Source organism: Molothrus ater, chromosome 8 (assembly GCF_012460135.2).
Source record: "Molothrus ater isolate BHLD 08-10-18 breed brown headed cowbird chromosome 8, BPBGC_Mater_1.1, whole genome shotgun sequence".
Lineage (NCBI taxonomy): Eukaryota > Metazoa > Chordata > Aves > Passeriformes > Icteridae > Molothrus > Molothrus ater.
Window position 1 is genome coordinate 30,448,998 of NC_050485.2, and position 17,892 is coordinate 30,466,889.

Genomic DNA, 17,892 nt, shown 5'->3' on the forward strand with positions numbered 1-17,892 from the left:
GTGAAACACCACTGTGGCAGGTGTTAACAAACATTCACTTTCTCTACCACTCAGAGAAATAATTTTACCTTCTGTGTGCACTTTCTTTTTGAGCAAAACCAAATGAAGCCAATGTCTCTTGTCACTGAATGCTTTCTGAAAGCTGGCTTTGCAAGGTTATAAAATATAAATTAATTAAATGGTATTGGTGTTAATTAAGAGACAAAGCCCCAGAAGATGCGCTGCTAGGGTCTGGTCAAAATATAGTGGAAGGTTTTTAATAAGACTGTGTGTACAGGTTTTACTTCCACCAGAAAATGATATTTGTCCTTCAGATTTTTCATACAGAGTGTTTTGTTAAGGCCACATCCAAAATGAAGTTATAATGGTGAAATATGAGTGCAAATATTGACTTTTATTTTTTATATGTCTGTTCCAGGCAGAATATGAAATTGCTCCAGATGAAAAGCTGGGAGAGAAAGGAAAGGAAATCATGATGAAATACCTCACCCCAGAGGTAAGGGGCAGCCAAAGTGGCATTACTGAAGGAATTCTGCAAGGCACACCTTTACTAAACAAGGTTGTTACAGGCTTTGTAAGCCAGACTCCTAAAATTTATGGTGGCAATCTCCAGTGAATAAACCTGCAAGTCTTACACAAACAGTCAGAGAGAAAAAAAATTATAATGCAATCCAGAAATTTACTTCTAAGGATGAACTTGACTTACCAAGGGCTTAATTCATCCGTGGGGGAGCAGAGGGCTTCTCTGGTCTCTTCTCAGTGTACAAAGCTCTGCATTGGGGGTGTAATACAAGAGACCTGTTACCCACAGATGCCCCAATCATTTCCTATCCAGCTCAGAAGTGGTGGTGGCATTTCATATTCTGTTGTGTAAAAAGCACAGGCAAAAATGGTTTTTCATAGCAGAGACTGTATTTTGGTACAAAAATTCCCACTCCTCCCCCAGCCCCATTTTCCCCAGGCTGGGCAGGGACACGCAGGACTGCCAGGGGACAGAGGGCTTGGGAGCTCAGAGGTGCTGTCACCCATCCTCGTGTCCAGGGTGGGTCCTGAGTGGTGCCTTGTGGCCGTGGGAAGGAGAGGAGCTCATGGGAGCAGCAGTCCACAGGGTGGCACTCCAAACAGACACACAGGATGTGCTGCTGGAATTTGGGACAGGCTGCTCTGGGACCCACCCTTCTGGGGGGTTACAATCATTTCCTGGCCACATTTCACCTTTGCTACACAAGTCACTGCCAGTAAGCAGTAAACATCCAGCTTCAAACACAAGAGCAGCTTCAAACACAAGAGCCATCCTGGGATTTTTTCCTAAGTTGCTTTCGTAAGAGTAATCAAAGACGTACAATTGCTGCTTCAACTATTTTACGAAAGTAATACATTTGACCTTCAGGAGAATTAATCACATTTTTGGCAGATGTCTTTCTAGAGGGTTTAAATGGTACAATATGTTTTGGAGGTGCAGGGGCAGAGCAGACCACTCTTTTTCCACTCAGTTATTTTCCTACAATAAACTTTGATGCATACTTTCAGTTATCTCAGGCTGCATTTTGGGATCTGGTTTCATTTACTGGGCCTGGCTAGTTTCATGTGCAGCCATTGAGCACTGCCAGTATGAGTTCCTGCTGCCCATTCATTAGGGGCATGAAGTTCCACTGCTTTTTAAATCCACCAAAATGACCTTTTGTCTTAAAATTCCTGTCAACGGAGCAACAAACTCTGAGGGAAAATATTTCCCACTGCTCCAGCTCCCATCTGGAAAGGGAGAAAGGCATTTTGCTGATAGCAGAGCTAGTGAAGTGAGGGGAGGATAGCATTGCTTCACTTCAGCCAGTCTTGCTGCAGGTTTCCAAAAGCCCTTCACTGCTGTGCAGTGGCTCTCCTGCCATCCATGGTGCAGCCAGAAGCACATGGAATAATTTAGTGAATGTGCAGTGAAGACCAAACTGAAAACTGCTGCTTCTTCATCAACAAAGAACGGTGGTGTTACAGGAAGGAAAAATACTGGGACTCCAGAGCTGGAGTTTCCATTCTCTGCCGTGCCCTGGACTTCTTATTTGACCTGTGTACCTGGTTTCTCAGTATGTAAAATTGGCACAACATATTTACAGTCTGTCCTGAGACTTTTCTGGTATTTGCAAGTTACCTTAACAACTCTGAGCAGAAGGAAACTGGATGACCTCCAGTGGTCCCTTCCAACATCACCCGTTTTGTGATCCTGTGAAACACAGAGCTACTCTCCTTCACTTATAATCTAAAACTGCCTCCCTGCTGGAGGTGCTTTAATGTCTGCATTGGTCTTGCTGCACTTTTGTTCCTTAATGAGAAACTTCTGCTTCTTCCCAGAGGGATGTGGAAACCCTGTATAGCAGAAAATACTTCCTGGAGTCAAGGGTGACTGTGCTGTGACAATGGGTTGAATACTAGACTTTCTAATAGGTGTCCCATGCAACAAATACTTAAAAAACCAGAGAAAGGCCTGGATTGGTTTAATTTCATTTTAGATACCTAACTAAGGTAGTCAGGTTAGGAGTGCAGATGGCCTACTGTCCTTTCTTGTCAAGAAAGAGAAATAAGTATCTCCAAAGGACACATTTGAAGCATTAGAAGTCAATGATTGAAAGGACTGATGTCTGCAGTCCAAGCAGATGAATCTGGACCCAAATGTCCTAATGGAACATCATCCTGGCCAGCAAAGAAACCTTCTTTTCATTGGAATCAGCATTTCTCTATTTAATTATCAGTCCCTTGAAAGGTACAAATTGCTGCTGTTTCTGGAGTCTTCTGCTTTCAGCTGAAAGCTTCTTTTAAGTAGGTGTGTGTCTGTGCTTCAAAGAACCTGATTGTCTTGATACAAAAAAAGCGTGACATACAGCTTGACTGATAGAATAAAATTACAGGTTTAGTTCTTGGACAGATAATTCAGTCTTATAATGTGAGGAGTGTTTTTCCCAGAGTTCAGGATCAGAAACACAGTGAAAACAAAAAGTAGACTTCTTGCTCTTTAATATTTATAAATGATTTTTAGCTCTTGCTTCAGTTTTTAAAGGGCATACATATTTAACATAAAACGTGTCAGTGTATCACCATTCCAAAGGGCGCTCATTTGCATAGGGAACATGCACTTCATTTAATAAAACATACACTTCTTGCACAGCAGAAAGGAAGAGAAGGCACTTTCCCAGATGAGCAGACATCCCAGCAGGACTCCCAGCCCCTTGTGACTCACAAAGTCACAGCCTGTGAGACGTCTGCCCTGAGGCCACTCAACAAACCCTGCACTTGCCGGGATGGTGGAGCAAGGAGGCACTTTCTCAAGTGATCACAATTCAGGCTCTCCACAGCTTTGGCATCCTGAACAGCCCCTACCTGCTTGTTGGAAAATTGAAATCTTAGTCCTGGTGGACAAGCAGGTCAAGCTTCTACCATGTCCCTGACCTAGAGGCAACAGCAGTGACAAATCCTGACAAATGCTGGCACCTGGAAGGAAACGTGGGTGGTTTAGGCCTCTCAAAGAAGAAGTACATGCAAACAACCTCCCTAAGGGTGTGGTGGAGTCCTCATCACTGGAGGTTTTCAGGATGCTCTTGGGCACTGGATCATCTCATCTAGGCTCCCTTTCCTATGAAATCTTCAAAGGTCCCTTCCATGCTGAGCTGTCCCAGGGTCCTGTGTACTCAGGCCCTAGGAAGTCAATATCATTCCCTCTCTCTTGCCTGAAGTTCAGTGAAACAGCCACATCCAACAGCCTGTTCTGAGCTCTTTGGTGGGAGGGAAATGTGATATCTCCACACTAGGAACACCAAAATACGAGTGTTTTCATGGCTTCTGCTGCAGCTTCGCTTGAGGGGTGAGCAGGAGGGCAAAAAACCCACAGGAAGGGTGTCCTGTAGCTGAGGGAAACATTCTCTGAAGAATTATTCCTCCTCCATACACAGGAGCAGCACAATGGTTGTCACACCAGCCAGGTCATGGTTTCCTGACTAGAGTCTTGCTTCTTTAAAAAAGGCTTTAACAATTTCCATGAAAAAGACACTTAAAGCTGCCTTCTTGACTTTATAAGCCCCTAGGGCAGAAGTCCAAGCCACAGGAAGTCTGAAATTTCTGAGGTTGTGAAATATGATGGTAAAATGAATTGGTCACAAATATTTCTTCCCTGTTTTTTTTCCTAATCTCAGCAGTTGAGTGGAAAAGGTTCAGTTTTAGGTCCAGTTCCATCTGTAAATGGCTCCATTGAAGTGTTGAATTAAACTGAACCCAACCTGGCTTCATTACCTGACTGCTTCTTGTACTGGAAGAGCAAAGCGATATATTTACCTTTGTACTGCTTTTAAATTAGAGTTTTACGTCTCCATGCAGCATTTTTCTCCTTCCTGCCTGACAGCTGCCATGCCTTACTCCACTAAATCACTATCCCACTATTTGCTTTTTCACTGTAAATCACCTTGAGAGACTTGAAGAGACGCTATATAAAACTAAATTGATTTGAAATGGCTCTTAAGACAGTCTCCATATGCCATTATAGTTTATATTTGGACTCAGCTGGGTACTAAAAATGTTACTGAACAGGATGTCTAATGTGTATTGTTATCCCCATTAAAATACTTCACAGAATATGAAGAACAGCAACAACATGAATTTTCTTATCTGAATTCCTGTCCAGTACCCTTTCCTCCAGGAAATGCACAGAATAAAGGCCATGTTTGCACTTTCTTTGCTGCAAGAGGTTAGCTGGGCACAGCAATAACCTCCTTACACCAGTCTGAGGCTATCAGTGGGGATTTTGGTAAACAAAACTATGTCTTTGTTTTTATGAACAATTATAGGATAAGGAAGGGAGGGAAAAGTCCCTTGAAAGGGCCTCTGGCTGATCAGCAGTGATCAGCCTTCCACTTGTCTACTGGCAAAAATGTGCCCTTCTCTCAAACCAGTTGTTTCTGGAGAAGAAAGCATCTCCATAAGATGGGTAGATGAAATTAAAATTACACATGAGGCTTTTTGCTGGGCCAGGCCACGTGGCTGAGCCAGGCTCCTGCTCACAGACACCTCTCCCATCTCTGTGCACCATCCCCTGTGCACCACCATCGTTTCCTTTTGGCCATTGCTTTGATCTTGACAACAAGGACCTTTGCCTCTCTCCTTGGGATTTCTTCCCCTCCTTCCTATTTCCACCCCGAAAATAAATGCAAACTTCAGCACTTGTTCTTCTGGGTGAGTCATCTTTGCTGATCAGTGAAGTTTCATCTATCACTTCTTAATGATTCTGGCTGAATCCTGCAGGTCATACCGTACCAAGAATTGGATTCAAGTCCCGAGACCTCTTCCTCTACCTGTTTAGTTTTACTAAATGCCTCCCAGGGAACATGTTATAATTAGTTTTTGGGATGGCCAGAACAAAAGCTGAATGCCACTCTAAGGGAAGCAGTGGAAGACAGAAACATTAAGCTTCTGTAAAGCAATCTGCAGAGTTTAATGCAAGACAGAAGCTCTGTGTTTTGAAAGGTGAGCCTTCAGGGGCTGTTTTCTATATTGTTATCTTTCTCCTGCAAATTCAGCTTATGTCACTTATATCCAGCAAGTCATCTCTGTCCCCCTGTAAGCTCATTATCTTGCTGATAAAAGGCCAACACAGTATCTCTTTTCACTGGCTGCAGTGGATGGCCCCTTCAGGCTTGGTCCAGCTGTTATCTCCACAGCTAGTTTTCAAATTTTTCTAAACCCTATGCATTTCATTAATGACCCAATTGAAGAAAGCAATGAATGAGGTGCCTGTCTGTCCACAGAGTGTTACATGGGCTCAGGATGGGCCAGAATTATTTACTTGCTCAAAGCGTTATTCACTGCATCCTTTGGGCTCCTACTAGGGGACTTTTCAGGATGCAAAATGCTTAAGTAGAAATCCTGGCATCACTTGAGCCAGGAGAATTTTGCCATTTAATTAATTACCCTGGGACTTTGCCCTTTGCCTCAATGGATTTCTCATCTCCCCTTTCTATTGACTTCACTACTCTACGAGCACCATTTTAGCCAGACATGATAGCATTACTTAGGCCTCTGCTTTGCAGCTCACATAATCAATACATAATCCAGTCTCCAGAGAAATCAATGGATAATTCCTGTTGTTGCTGCAGAGACAGCACGATCAATATCTCTGCTGATCACTGTGTCTGAGCCCAGGAAAGTACCTTCTCAGTGGGCTCTCTGAAAAAGCTCATCTTTCCCAAGTTCAGTTCTGGGAAAATATCTGGGTGGCAGAATGGCAACTGTGTTCCTCAAATTAATGCTTTCTAGTCAGGATTTATTTTAATAAACATTTGTCTGTCACTGAGGCCAGGCTGTAATGTAGTGTGGTAGGGAATCTGAAAAATCACAGTGTTGCCTTGATTAGGAGTCCCTTTGCTGTGGTCTCAGGCAAAAAGGCTTTTTTCTCACGGTTTGCTCGAGTCCTATTTCCTCATCCTTTACCCACTGTTTATAATACAAATGTTAGTTAACTAAACACTTACTGAGGGCTTCTGTCTCCTGCAGTGGTGCCAAACTTGCAGGAGAGCCTGTGGAAACAACTTGGAGCCGGCCCTGCCCTGATGATGCTGCCCCAGAATGGGTCCTTGGGTGGTCCCTGTGTCCTGTCCTTGCAATGCCTTTGCTCAGACTGGTAGAAGGTCTGGCCTGGAGTCATTAACTCCTCTGGTTTTGTGCTTATCAGAGCTATTGAAGCTCTGCTTCTCTTTCCCTGTTTTTCTGGAGAGGTTACACCCCTCAGTGCTCATGCCTCCTAACTGTTTGTCATTTTTGGTCAGGAAAAGCATTGGGATGCTTTGCTCATTGAGAAGAAGCCTTCTGGCTTCCCTTTGTTTGCTGGAATTGCTGTGACTTGACCCTTTGGACAATGGAAATTGGATTCCACTGGTGGATGTCAAGCACACATGTAAACCTGGCTTACATCTGCCTGTGAGGCAGGGCAGGCCCCCAGCCTGCTCCAGCTCCTCTCAGAGAGCAGCCAACCCATCCAAAAGGACTCTGCAAACAAAGAGCAGATCTGCTCAGGATTATCTGGCAACAGGAAGGCTCTATTTGCCTCCCCTTGGCTAATGAATATGCTAATTATAGTTTCCTCCTCCCTGTTTCTGGGGTAATCTTTTCCCTATCCCCTCTGCATGCCCCTCATGACTTATATTTGGTTTGTATGGATTATCCAGTGGCCAGGGAAGTTAATTCTGAAAGACTTTCAGGTCCATTCAGCTTTCCCAGAAACAGCCTGTTCTGCCTGAAAACTTTGCTCACATGGGAAAAAAGGAATCAGCCTTTTCCATCTGTCTGGAACACTGACTTGCAAAACATCCAGGAATCTGCAGGAGATGGCTTTTGTGTGTTTGCACAGGATGACATTAAAACAGAGCTCTGGTGAGTCCAGCCTCTTGCATTCCCAGCACTTAGCCTTGGAGGCATCTGGATGGGAGACATGAGATGACTCTTTCTGCCCACTGGCTGCAGGGAGCCTGGGGAGACTCTGAGTGTCTCAGCTTTTAGGTGATTAAAGTGTGATGAGGTGAATTCCATGCTAGAATACATTAAATTACCTTCCATGGCATATCCACCCAGGTTTCTGTGCACAATTTCTCAGTAGTTCAGGAGTCCTTTGAAGACCTGACCTACCCCATCCATTCCCCCACTTGCTGCAACTTTGCTGGTTGGTTCAGTTTCAGATTTCTAGAACTTAAAGTGTAAGGGATCAATTCATGTCTCCCTGAGCTCAGGATTCCTTGTGCTAAACTCAGAAGCAGTAACAGGGAACCCCAACAAAGCAGAGAATGAAGAGGCACATGGTGAGAATGGAAGTTAATCATACCTTATTTCTCACCTGGCTCCCTTGTGATAGGAAATTAGGATTCTGGAAAAGCATCTGGAGCCTTCAGCATCTGAGTAGCCTCACAAGAACAGGTCAGGCAAATTCCAGTGTGGTGCCTGAGGCTGCCACCTTTAGCTGGGATGATGCAACAGAAGAATCAGTAAGCTGGTAGACTGTGCTAATTTAACATGGAACCAGGAATCACAGGGTTTTAAATTTCACCAAAAAATTATTTCATTTCCTTAAAATATTTCTTGATAAGTGTAAAAAGTGAGATTTTTTTAAAAAGTCTTTTTGCAAATTGATTTAGAAATAACCAGCATATTTAAATGGTGGATATGTGACACTTCAAGCTATTAATGTTTATTTTTTTTTCCCCAGTAATCCAACAACACTGAAAAAAGGCATTTAACCTGCTTGCCAAGCTTTAGCTTGTATGCTAATTTATTTTTTAACCAAGTCAGACTCTGACCTGAGTCAAAAATCAAACATATAGCAAGTTTATTATCCTTGCACTGATGTTGTTTGTCCAATAAGCAAAAGTGAGGAAGAGTGGAATATGCCACTGCAAACAGCATGTCATTCCCTACAATAAATGTCTTCCCTCCCAGTTCCTTGCAGATGGCTGTTGCCACCTGATTGCTAATGGATTGTGTGATCAGGGTGATGTGGGAATGCCCTGTTTCCAGCAGTGATTTTGTTTGCCTTCCTGGGTGTTTCCAGTCTGTCTGTGAGTGGGCCACTGGCTCCTGCCTGATGTTTGTTTAATTTGTTTCCTAATTCTTTGCAAGACCTTCCCAGACTCTCTTTTGGTTTTTCATTATTTTCATTCAAATGTTTCCTCAGGATTTTTGACCTGCTAATGGAAAAAGATGAGATGAAGGTAAATTCTACAGAATCCCCCCTGCAAGTGATGGCAAAACATCAGCTCAGTGTGGATCAGGCTTCAGCCTGCAAGGGAAGGGTTACTCCTGTTTACAGCCTTGTGTCTCAGGAGTGAATTCAAGCAGGGATCTGTTTGTTTTCCTGCAAGAGAGCCATTCAGTAACGTTGAGGTTGTAAGTGAGTGTTTATCTGTTTAGGGGTTGTTGTTTTTTTGGGGTTTTTTGTTTGTTTTTTTTTGTATGGAACAAATGACATTTGGTTTACCAGAGGAAGCCAAGCTATGACTATTGCAACATAAGGTTGCTTGCTAATGTTTAGGCCATCCATCAGTGCAGGAGGATGTTAAAAGGTAGGAAGGTCCTGATAAGAGGCTGGACACTGGATGTTGTCCAAACCTATTAAGCACATGTGACAAGAGAAAAAAAAACTTCCTGAGAAGAGAAGCTTTCAGAATTGTCCTGTCATGTTTGCTGCTAGTAATAGTGGGAATACATTGTTCTCCCAAAAAGCTTTATCAAATATCTGGCTGCTTGTAGCCATGGCTCTGTTGGGTTGTTAACAAAAGTGGTTCTGTGACACTCCAAAGGATTGTGAGCAGCCTCACTGGGGGGTGGACAGAAAATCCTGCTTGATATCAACCTTCTCTTCTCTGTTCCTTCAGCTGCCCTCCTCATCCTGCTGACAGGTTATTTCATCTGTTTCCATCCTTTAACCTGGGTGCAAAATGCTTTTAAGGCAGAAAAAGGGCAACAACAAGCAAACCAAAACTTTCCCTTCCCCTGCTTTAAAAGCAAACTTATTGAAAACTATTTCAGCTGGCAGTTTTATGAGCACCCCTCCACCAATAAACCTATTGTCTACAGAAAGGAGGAAAAATGTGTTTCTTGGGTGAAGAAACCTCTATGAGCATGTCTACAAAAAGGAGGAAAAAATGTGTTTCTTTGGTGAAGAAACCTCTATGAGCATGTTTCTAAAGAATCATTTAAGAAGTATGGGTGAGAAAGGTCTAGGGTTTGAAGATCCAGGAAAATATCCTGCCAAGCACTTCTTGTGAGGCCAGATTTCTCACTAATTGAAGTCAAAAGCATATCTTGTGTGCTGACCAGTTTAGAGTCTTAAAATAAGCTGTACCAAAACCCCGTGGCTGGTTGGGATTGTGGTGAGTGTTTTTTCTGTTTAATTGAAGAGTATAAAGTCTGCAGCTGATTCACTGGACTTGCAAAAGGAGATGATGAAGCAACTAAATTTTGTCTCATGGGACAATTTGTTATTTCAAAATTACTTTCTATGGGGCTTTGGTTGTTTAAGCTCTGGTCACCAATAGGAGCCAGGAAGAATTTTCTCCTTCTTAAGCCTAGGCAGGCTTTTCCTTTGTTGCTCCGAAACTCCTGTTGTGGTTATGCCCCCAGATTTCTCTGAATCAAATAAGTCAACATTCCAAGGAAACCACACTTTGGACAGAAGAGCTGTATGTAGGAAACATGTTGACTCACACCATTTGCATGGCAGTTGCTTGTTTGCCACTATCGGGAGCAGAAATGCAGTTTCTAGAAAGGAGCAGCTACAAAAATGTCTGCTGAGAAGAGGAAAAAGAAGGTATAGCCAGATAGCAGGCCCTGTTACTGACTAACAGGAGAGCCAAAAAATAATTCATATACTTCCTATGCACTTGTCAGAAGGGAAACCTCAGAGGCTGCTGTTTTCCCAAGGAAGGGCACGGTTCTAGACTGCAGCTTGTATCCCAGCTCCAAAGCGGAAGGATGCTGGGAAGCCAGGGAGGAAACTTCTCCTTTTTCTGCTGCTGGGCTTGCTGAGGCACAAGAGGTAACCTGAGGAGTCCAGGGTAAGTGAGGGAGCCTGAAGCTACTCCAGATCCAGCCCCAGAGCTGAGGTGGTAGCTGGCCCTTTGTGCAGTATTAGCAAACCCCTCCAGGCCAGGACATTCTCAGCTGCTGGCTGAGGGCTCTGCTGTCTCCACTCATTGTATTTCTCTGTGTGTCAACATGTGTTTTGATAGTTTACTAGCATATGAGGGAAAACAGATTTGTCATGACTCCAGATCAGCTTGCAGCTACAAAACAAACCCCACAGCTGACAGGCACTGATGATTTGCTTCATTCAGATACAGCAAGTGATCCTGCCCTGGGTATTGGGATTGGGCTCAATATTTTCTCTGCCACTGACCCTCTCTGTAATCTGATGAGATATTTCATGTCTTTGGCCCCTGTTCCCACTCCCAGGGCTGGTGGGATTGGTTTGCTTTGGCTCCCATAACATGTCCATAATGCCTGGCACTACAGGCTCCCATTCTTAGGTGTCATGTCTACACACTTGTAATAGATAAATTGCTGCTAATAACACAGCTGCCTTCCATGCTCCCTGTCCACCCCACTGCCAATTCCTACATCTGTCCTCTCAAAGCAAATATCCTGGAATTATGAAGCCTTTTGCTTTACTGGTTCGCCTCATACAGACCCAAATGAAAAAAAGAAGTAAAAAGAAAATGCAGAAGTTGATTAGTTAAAGTGTTGCAGCTGCTCCTGATGTAGAATTGGCTGTTTACCACACATACAGCTCAGACTGAATAGATAAGATCAGACACAGGGAAAGGCAAAAGAATGTTCCAAGATTTCTTTGTGTAATGCCAAAAGGCATCAGGAGACTGCGTGTGCTGTGGCAGTGCTGGGATCCTTTCCCTCACCAGGAATGCCCAGCCTTGATTTCCCAAAATCTAAATACAACCAAGACATTCCATTTCCTCATCTGCTGCTCTCCTCTGAATTTCTTGATGGGACTCAGTGATCTTAAAGGTCTTTCCCAACCTAAAAGAACTTTGGATTTCCCCTGTCAGTCCCTTCACACTTTCCCTCAGTCAGTCCCTGGCTAGATGGTTGGAACTTCCCTGGCTGGAGCTTAGACTGCTGGATAAAGCCAGAATTTCCAGGTTTTTGTGTATGAAATATTCTTGTCTGATCATACATCATCTCACACAAAAAAGTTCATTTTAGCCTGTTTCTGTCATCGTTTCGAGGTCTCTACTAGTAGCAAATCTGTGTGGAGATTTTCAAACAGATTATATGTGGAACATTGCTGTCAACATCTGAATGCACACATATCATGAAGACAAATGCTTGGAAGGCAATTCGAGAGGCAGCTCAAGAAAAGTTACAGCTTGAACTTTTGTCCATTGACTGAAAGGTTTTTAATTGTTTTAAGCCAGTTTGTTGTGGAATGTTTTCATAACCTGAAACATAACATATGGTGCACGTTATTTATTTTACGCAAGTGACTTTTAAAATAACTCATCATGTTTCAGTATCAGCTGCATGCCTGAAACTTGCCAGGAAAGCAGTTGTGTTTGTGACAGAAGTTTGCATCAGGTCTATTCAATCTAAAGAGTGTGGAATCTTTCTGGTTCATATAGCTTCTATAGTGATGAGCAGTTGTGCTGTAAGACACCCTGATGACTCACATCCACTGGCAGGAGCTGGTATGAAATGAAAGCCTGCACTTCTAGGTTTCTATTCTTTATTCACTAATTGCAAGGGACAATTGGACTGATTTGAGGAATCTGAGCATCTCTAGCTTTCATTTATCTCAGTGCGACTTCTTTGATTTCAGCCACAGGTGATGATCAAATCTTCTGCAAAATACATAAACACATCTCTCAACCTCTGTGCACTCTTCTGTAAAATATTGTGAGATTGCCACCTAGCTCATGAAGACTTAATCCTGCACTGGAGATTTAGTATTCTGAGGTTCTTAGATGAAAGTCATTATGTAAGGATGAAGAATTACCTCTGAACTATGGACATGCTCTGTTTCTTACCAAGTCAGTCTGGCCAAACTCAATGCTTTCTCTTTTTCTGCTCTGAACTTCAGGGATCTGCAAGCCACGTCATTTATTTTTTAGGAGACTGTGATGATTGAGACAAGTCTTTGAAGCAGGATTGCTAATTTGCAGAGAAGATTCTTATTCCTTTACTCAGAGCTACAGGTTTCCTTTGGTGGGCACTCAGCAAACAAATTCCCTTCCTCATCTGTTCTCATGGCCATGCCATGTGCCTGTGCTTTGTGAAGCCCAGTGTTTTGCAAAATTATTGGTACAAAGGACTGGGAAAGGGCTCAAGAGCCTCTTGCGTTGAACAGAGATCAAATACACTTAGATGATCAACAGATGTCTGAGTGCCCTCGGAGGTCTTTCAGACCTCTGAGAACAGTTTCCACAATATTCATAGGCCTGTTCTTCTGCTTCCCTGTGTGAAAAATTAGAATAAAAAGCCTTCATATCCAATTAAGTGGATTTCTTCACATCATTCCCCCAGAGCAGAGCAGAATATGCAGAATAATTGATCCCTGCCCTTTTTATTAAAAACACTTCTATATTAAAAGTCCTTTATCAAGTTTCACCCTTGTTTTTCCAGGCTAAACAGATTCTAAGATCCCTCAGTGCTTTCCTCTGGGCTTTTTTCCTAAGTATATTTCCCAACACTCCAGGCACTTGGTGCTCTTGTCAGCTCTCTATAGGTTTCTCAAATGGTGGTGACCCCAGCTGGATCTGATCTTGTCTTTAGCTGGATCCTCAACACATCAGTCCACTCTCAGTCCACTTTGTCATTTGGGCACTTTTCCCACAGGAGCACCAGTGTTACACACAATGAGCCAGCTCTGCCCACACAGGTTTGTGTTGTGTGTGCATCTGCTCTGGGCTCTGGGAATAACTGGGGACACCTTCCCACCTCACCCCAGCTCCACAGGTGTGAACCCCAGCTGCTGGGCTGCCAGGAAAATGCTTCTGTTCCTTGAAAGTGCCAATCTCTGCTTGCTGCCCACCTGCTTTCACTCCCACAGGCGTGGAGGCGACGCTTGTAGCGCACCACGTCTTGACCGAGGTCATGCAGAGTAAATGTTTGGAAATGTATCTTATCTCATAAGGAAAGCTAGAACAAATGACACATCTTCATGAAACAGTAAAAGAGAAGGTCTTCTGAATGCCTCCCTTGGTACTGCCAGCACTTGAGCTTGTTTGATAAAGAGTTTGATTTGCTGATAGATCAACAAAAGGTCGGATCTCCCCCACACAGTCACAGGGGAAGCACTGAGAGCTGCTGTGAGTGGCATGGCAAACACATAGAGATGACTTTAGGAGAAGGTTTCTTGATGGCTGTGCTGTTCAGTGAACTCAGCAAAGACTGGGTCTTGGAGGTCTGGGTGAAATAGCCTGTAGCAAAACTTACAGAGCTGTCAGAAAAGGAGAGGCCACGTTTTAAAGTGTAGTGATGCAACATGACATTCACAATAACAGATGATGGGGAGCCACAGAGCCTGGAAGCTTTCATCTGATCTGAATCAGTCTTTGCTACTCTTCAGTACTCCAGTGGGGTGCCAGGCCATGGGCAGCACCAGACACTGCTGCTGGACAGGGCTCTGCTGGCATCCAGAGTTTTTGTGGGCATGAACACAACTAACCCTGACAAATGTGAGATGTATCAGCTGTTCTCATGCCATTATTGGAAAGGGAAGAGCATCTGAGAGGAGCTCTTTTATAAAGACAGAAAAAAAGACCTTTAAAAGTGGAGACTTTTCTCAGGGTGGGCTAATGGCACTCAGAAGTAACTGAATATCCATTTCTTGTTTCTCAAATAACCACTAACACAATTCCTAGTTGCATTCTTTTCTTAAAAATTAAATGGGAGAGTATCATAAAACAGAGCTATTGCTATGCCAGAAAAATATTTGTAGAGAGGTTTTCAGTTTCTGGCCATAAAAGAGAAGGTACAGGAGGTAGGAGATTTTGGTTAAAAACTGGTAAAAGTATTGTGGACTTTTGGACTACTGTTAAAATTTCTGATCAATAAGAATAATGCGATGAGAGACATTTTTGTTGTAGGATCAACTTCAGCACAGCTTGTTCTGCCAGGAATCTGGTTTCAGTTCCATCAGCTTTACCCTAGTGTTAATCACTTGGTTTGACTGGCATAATTTCTTATTGTAAGTGAGATCAAGAATCTCCTTCTTTGCCTTCAGGAAACAGAATAGCCATTAGGGGAAATATGGAACTATACTTGTAACTCCCCAGTGTTTTGTTTTGAATGCAAGAAGGTGTAACTGGTTTCTGCAGGTGTTTCTGAAGAGTTAGCAGAATATTCTTTGTCACAAGCTCAGATGTAATGGTCTTAATCAGGGTGTATGACTCTCCTAGCTGCTACAGGACATTTAATATGTTGGAAAAGGTGTCTCTCTTCCCTTGTAAAAGCCAAATTTGCTTTTACAGCCATTGCCCATAATGCAGCAGGAGAATGGTGTTAATAACCACTTCATTGTGGCTGCAGAAATCTTCTGCACCTCTCCAGGGAAGAAGCAACTTTTTCATCTGTAAATGGCCAAAGTGTTACCTTTGGAAGCTTTCACTCTTGGGATCCAAAGGTTTTCTTGCACACATAACCTGTGCTGCCTAATGGTTCTCCAGGGGAGCAAAAATAGGTTGGTGGGTTGAGTTTTGGGTTGTAATTGTTTCTGGCTTTGTTTGAACTTCTGAAGGCTGTGGGTATGCACAGCATTCACACAGGGAACGTGGCAGCCATGGCTGTTTAATGGGAGCAGTGGGAAACTGGGATGTCTCAAGGAGATTCTCAGGAAGGATCCTCCAAAGGCTCCCTGGAGCTGCAGGCAGAGTTGGGAAGGGTTGAGTATGTTCTTCCCAGGCATGTGGTGCCCTGAACTCTGTGAAGGGCTGTAGAACAGCACAAAATGTTTTGTTGGGTCTACAGAAGCTTTGGAAATGATCAGCCTTTGAAAAAAAAAAAAGAAAAACCAAACAACAACACAACCTCTATTCCTTGTTATATAAAATGGAGTGGTCTAGGGAAGTGTTTGCACTGCACTCTAAGGCTTTAGTCCATGCACAGGATTTCAGTGAGTTCATGTCTTTACCTACCTTGATATTGTTACCTTGCTCAAGGTTGTGCAGAGGGAGTAAAGACTCAGAGGTCAGCAATGAGTGGTTTTGAAAAACCAAGTGGTGACTGTATCTCCCTCAAACTTGGAGAGAGGAATCACAGTTTGTGTCATTTGTAAATACTTCCCACATTGTCTTACTTACTATTTCTTTTGCTCATTCTTCCCCCCTTTCAATACAAGAATTTAATTTCCTCTTTATGAATAAGAGTTAGCTGATGCTTATAATTTATTTTTTAAGTGTACTTTGATCTCAGACAAAGTTTGATGGGATTATTACTCTAGTAATGTGTCATGGGCATGATCTTCAACACTAACCTCAAGGCAGTTTACCTTCCACTGGGAAATGAATTCCCAATGGGAGATGAAGTTGCCTGGCATGAGTAAGAATCAGGTCACTTGGTCTAAATGACTAATTATGCAGTTTAGTACTTAGCTTTTGGATTCCTGTTTTGACCTCTAAAGGCAGAACAAGTTCCAGATGTGCTCAGTAGTAACTTCAGTTAGAGGCCTCAGTACAGATTTTACTGAAGTGCTGCTCCATTCACATCAGAAACACTCCTGGTCCACAGCAGCCCCAAAACTGTGGAGTTCAGGGGTGTTTCTGTTCCCTGTAAATCAGAGAGATGATCATCTGGAACCAGGGCTTGGACCACTGGATTCATACAGCCACCAACTTTGGGCTACCAGCGAGCATGTATGTGCAAATGTGTATCCACTGAGTGCATAAATTGTAAATTAAAGGTATTCATTCATCTGGTTTCTGGCCAAAATCAACTGAAATACTGCCAATCATTAGGCTTTTGTCCATATCTGAATATTGCTTTAAAAGCTTTTGGTTTAATCTGCTTTCCTGTCTTTTTCCCCAGGAGTTTCAGTGCTGTAGGACTGGAAAACTGGAGGGTTTTTTTTGTAGTTCTTTCATTGCCTCCCTCTTGCCTCTACTTACTCTCTTGAACCAAAACTGGGACTAAGATTTTGTTGTGGGCAGGTATAGTTACCTCAGTGGTCAATCAAGCTGACAAAATCTGGCTTTGTCTCATTTTACCTTTTAGATGTTAACATGAGGGGCTGATCTACCTCTCAAAAAACCACGAGACTTCCTAGTTATCAGTAATCTACTCTGTCTGTGATTAAAAGTGAGTGTTCCCTAGATATCTTTTGCTGAGGAAATGGAGGAATATATTGAGGGAATGAGGAAACATTTCAGTGAGGTCAGAGGTGTCTCCAGCACGTTCTGCAGATTGTCTGTCAGGGCTGAGCAGTGAGAGTGCATTGCACAGTGTGCACAGACAGTTCTGTAAACCATGTTCCCATTTAAAAACATTCAAGTGGAACAAACTTACTTTTTCATGTCACAACCAGGATCATATTCACATTTCAGCAGTGGGAAGGAAAAGATAAAAGACTTAATTCAGCTTTCAACATGCTGGAGATTTTCTGTGGCTCCACCTCTGCCCCTTCCTCTGTCCTCATTCCCAGTGTTTTTGAACTCTGCCTGCAATGCATTTCAGGGCTTGCCAAGATATCTCTGACTAGGGGTGAGTTAATGGGAACATCTGGCCAGGAATGAGGGATGATGCTCTGTGCCCCACCCACTCAGCACATCTGGTGGTTGTGGGCATGGACTTACTGAGGGACCTTGCTGAGCATTAAGGCTTCTGCAAGGAGAGAGGATTTTACCATCTATGGCTGAGTTTATTGAAAATGCCCAAATCCAATTGGTTATATAAAGGGACTTTCATGTACATATGGAGAAATGCCTATAAATAGGTGCACACACACACAAATATACACTTTCTAATATGATTACAGTATACAGCCAATGTGTAAGGATGTGAACTGCCTAAAAAACTGTCTTTTTAGATAATTAGTCCCCAGAGTCCTAAACTGGTTAACCATCAAGGCATATTGCAAGAGACCTCTCTTTGGTAAGGTCTGCAGGGTTGAATATACATTCTCTCCAAAGGGAGGAGAGGATGAAAAGAGTATATGTGGTTGGTTGGCAAAGTTCCTTTTTGAAATTATTATTTTAAAGCTACTGCAATATTTTTGTCTAAGGATGAATTCAGGTGTCTAGATATTTTTGTGAACATCTTTTTTATATAGATAGATGTAGATCTGTATCAATAAGTACCAATGCTCTGCTCTTGTTTTGCTTTGCTGGTTAAAAAAAAAAAAAAAAAAACAAAACGAAAAAAAAC

At 42.9% G+C, this 17,892-nt stretch overlaps 1 protein-coding gene across 2 annotated transcripts in view; it reads left to right on the forward strand.

The window, feature by feature from the left end:
• Positions 1-17,892, forward strand: part of GRK5 (G protein-coupled receptor kinase 5) — a 153,444-nt gene that overhangs the window by 102,139 nt on the left and 33,413 nt on the right. For both annotated transcript variants that reach the window (XM_036385487.1, XM_036385488.1), the window contains one exon: positions 419-496. In XM_036385487.1, coding sequence (XP_036241380.1) covers positions 419-496 — 78 coding nt within the window. Of the gene's footprint in view, positions 1-418; positions 497-17,892 lie in introns of those variants that run through there.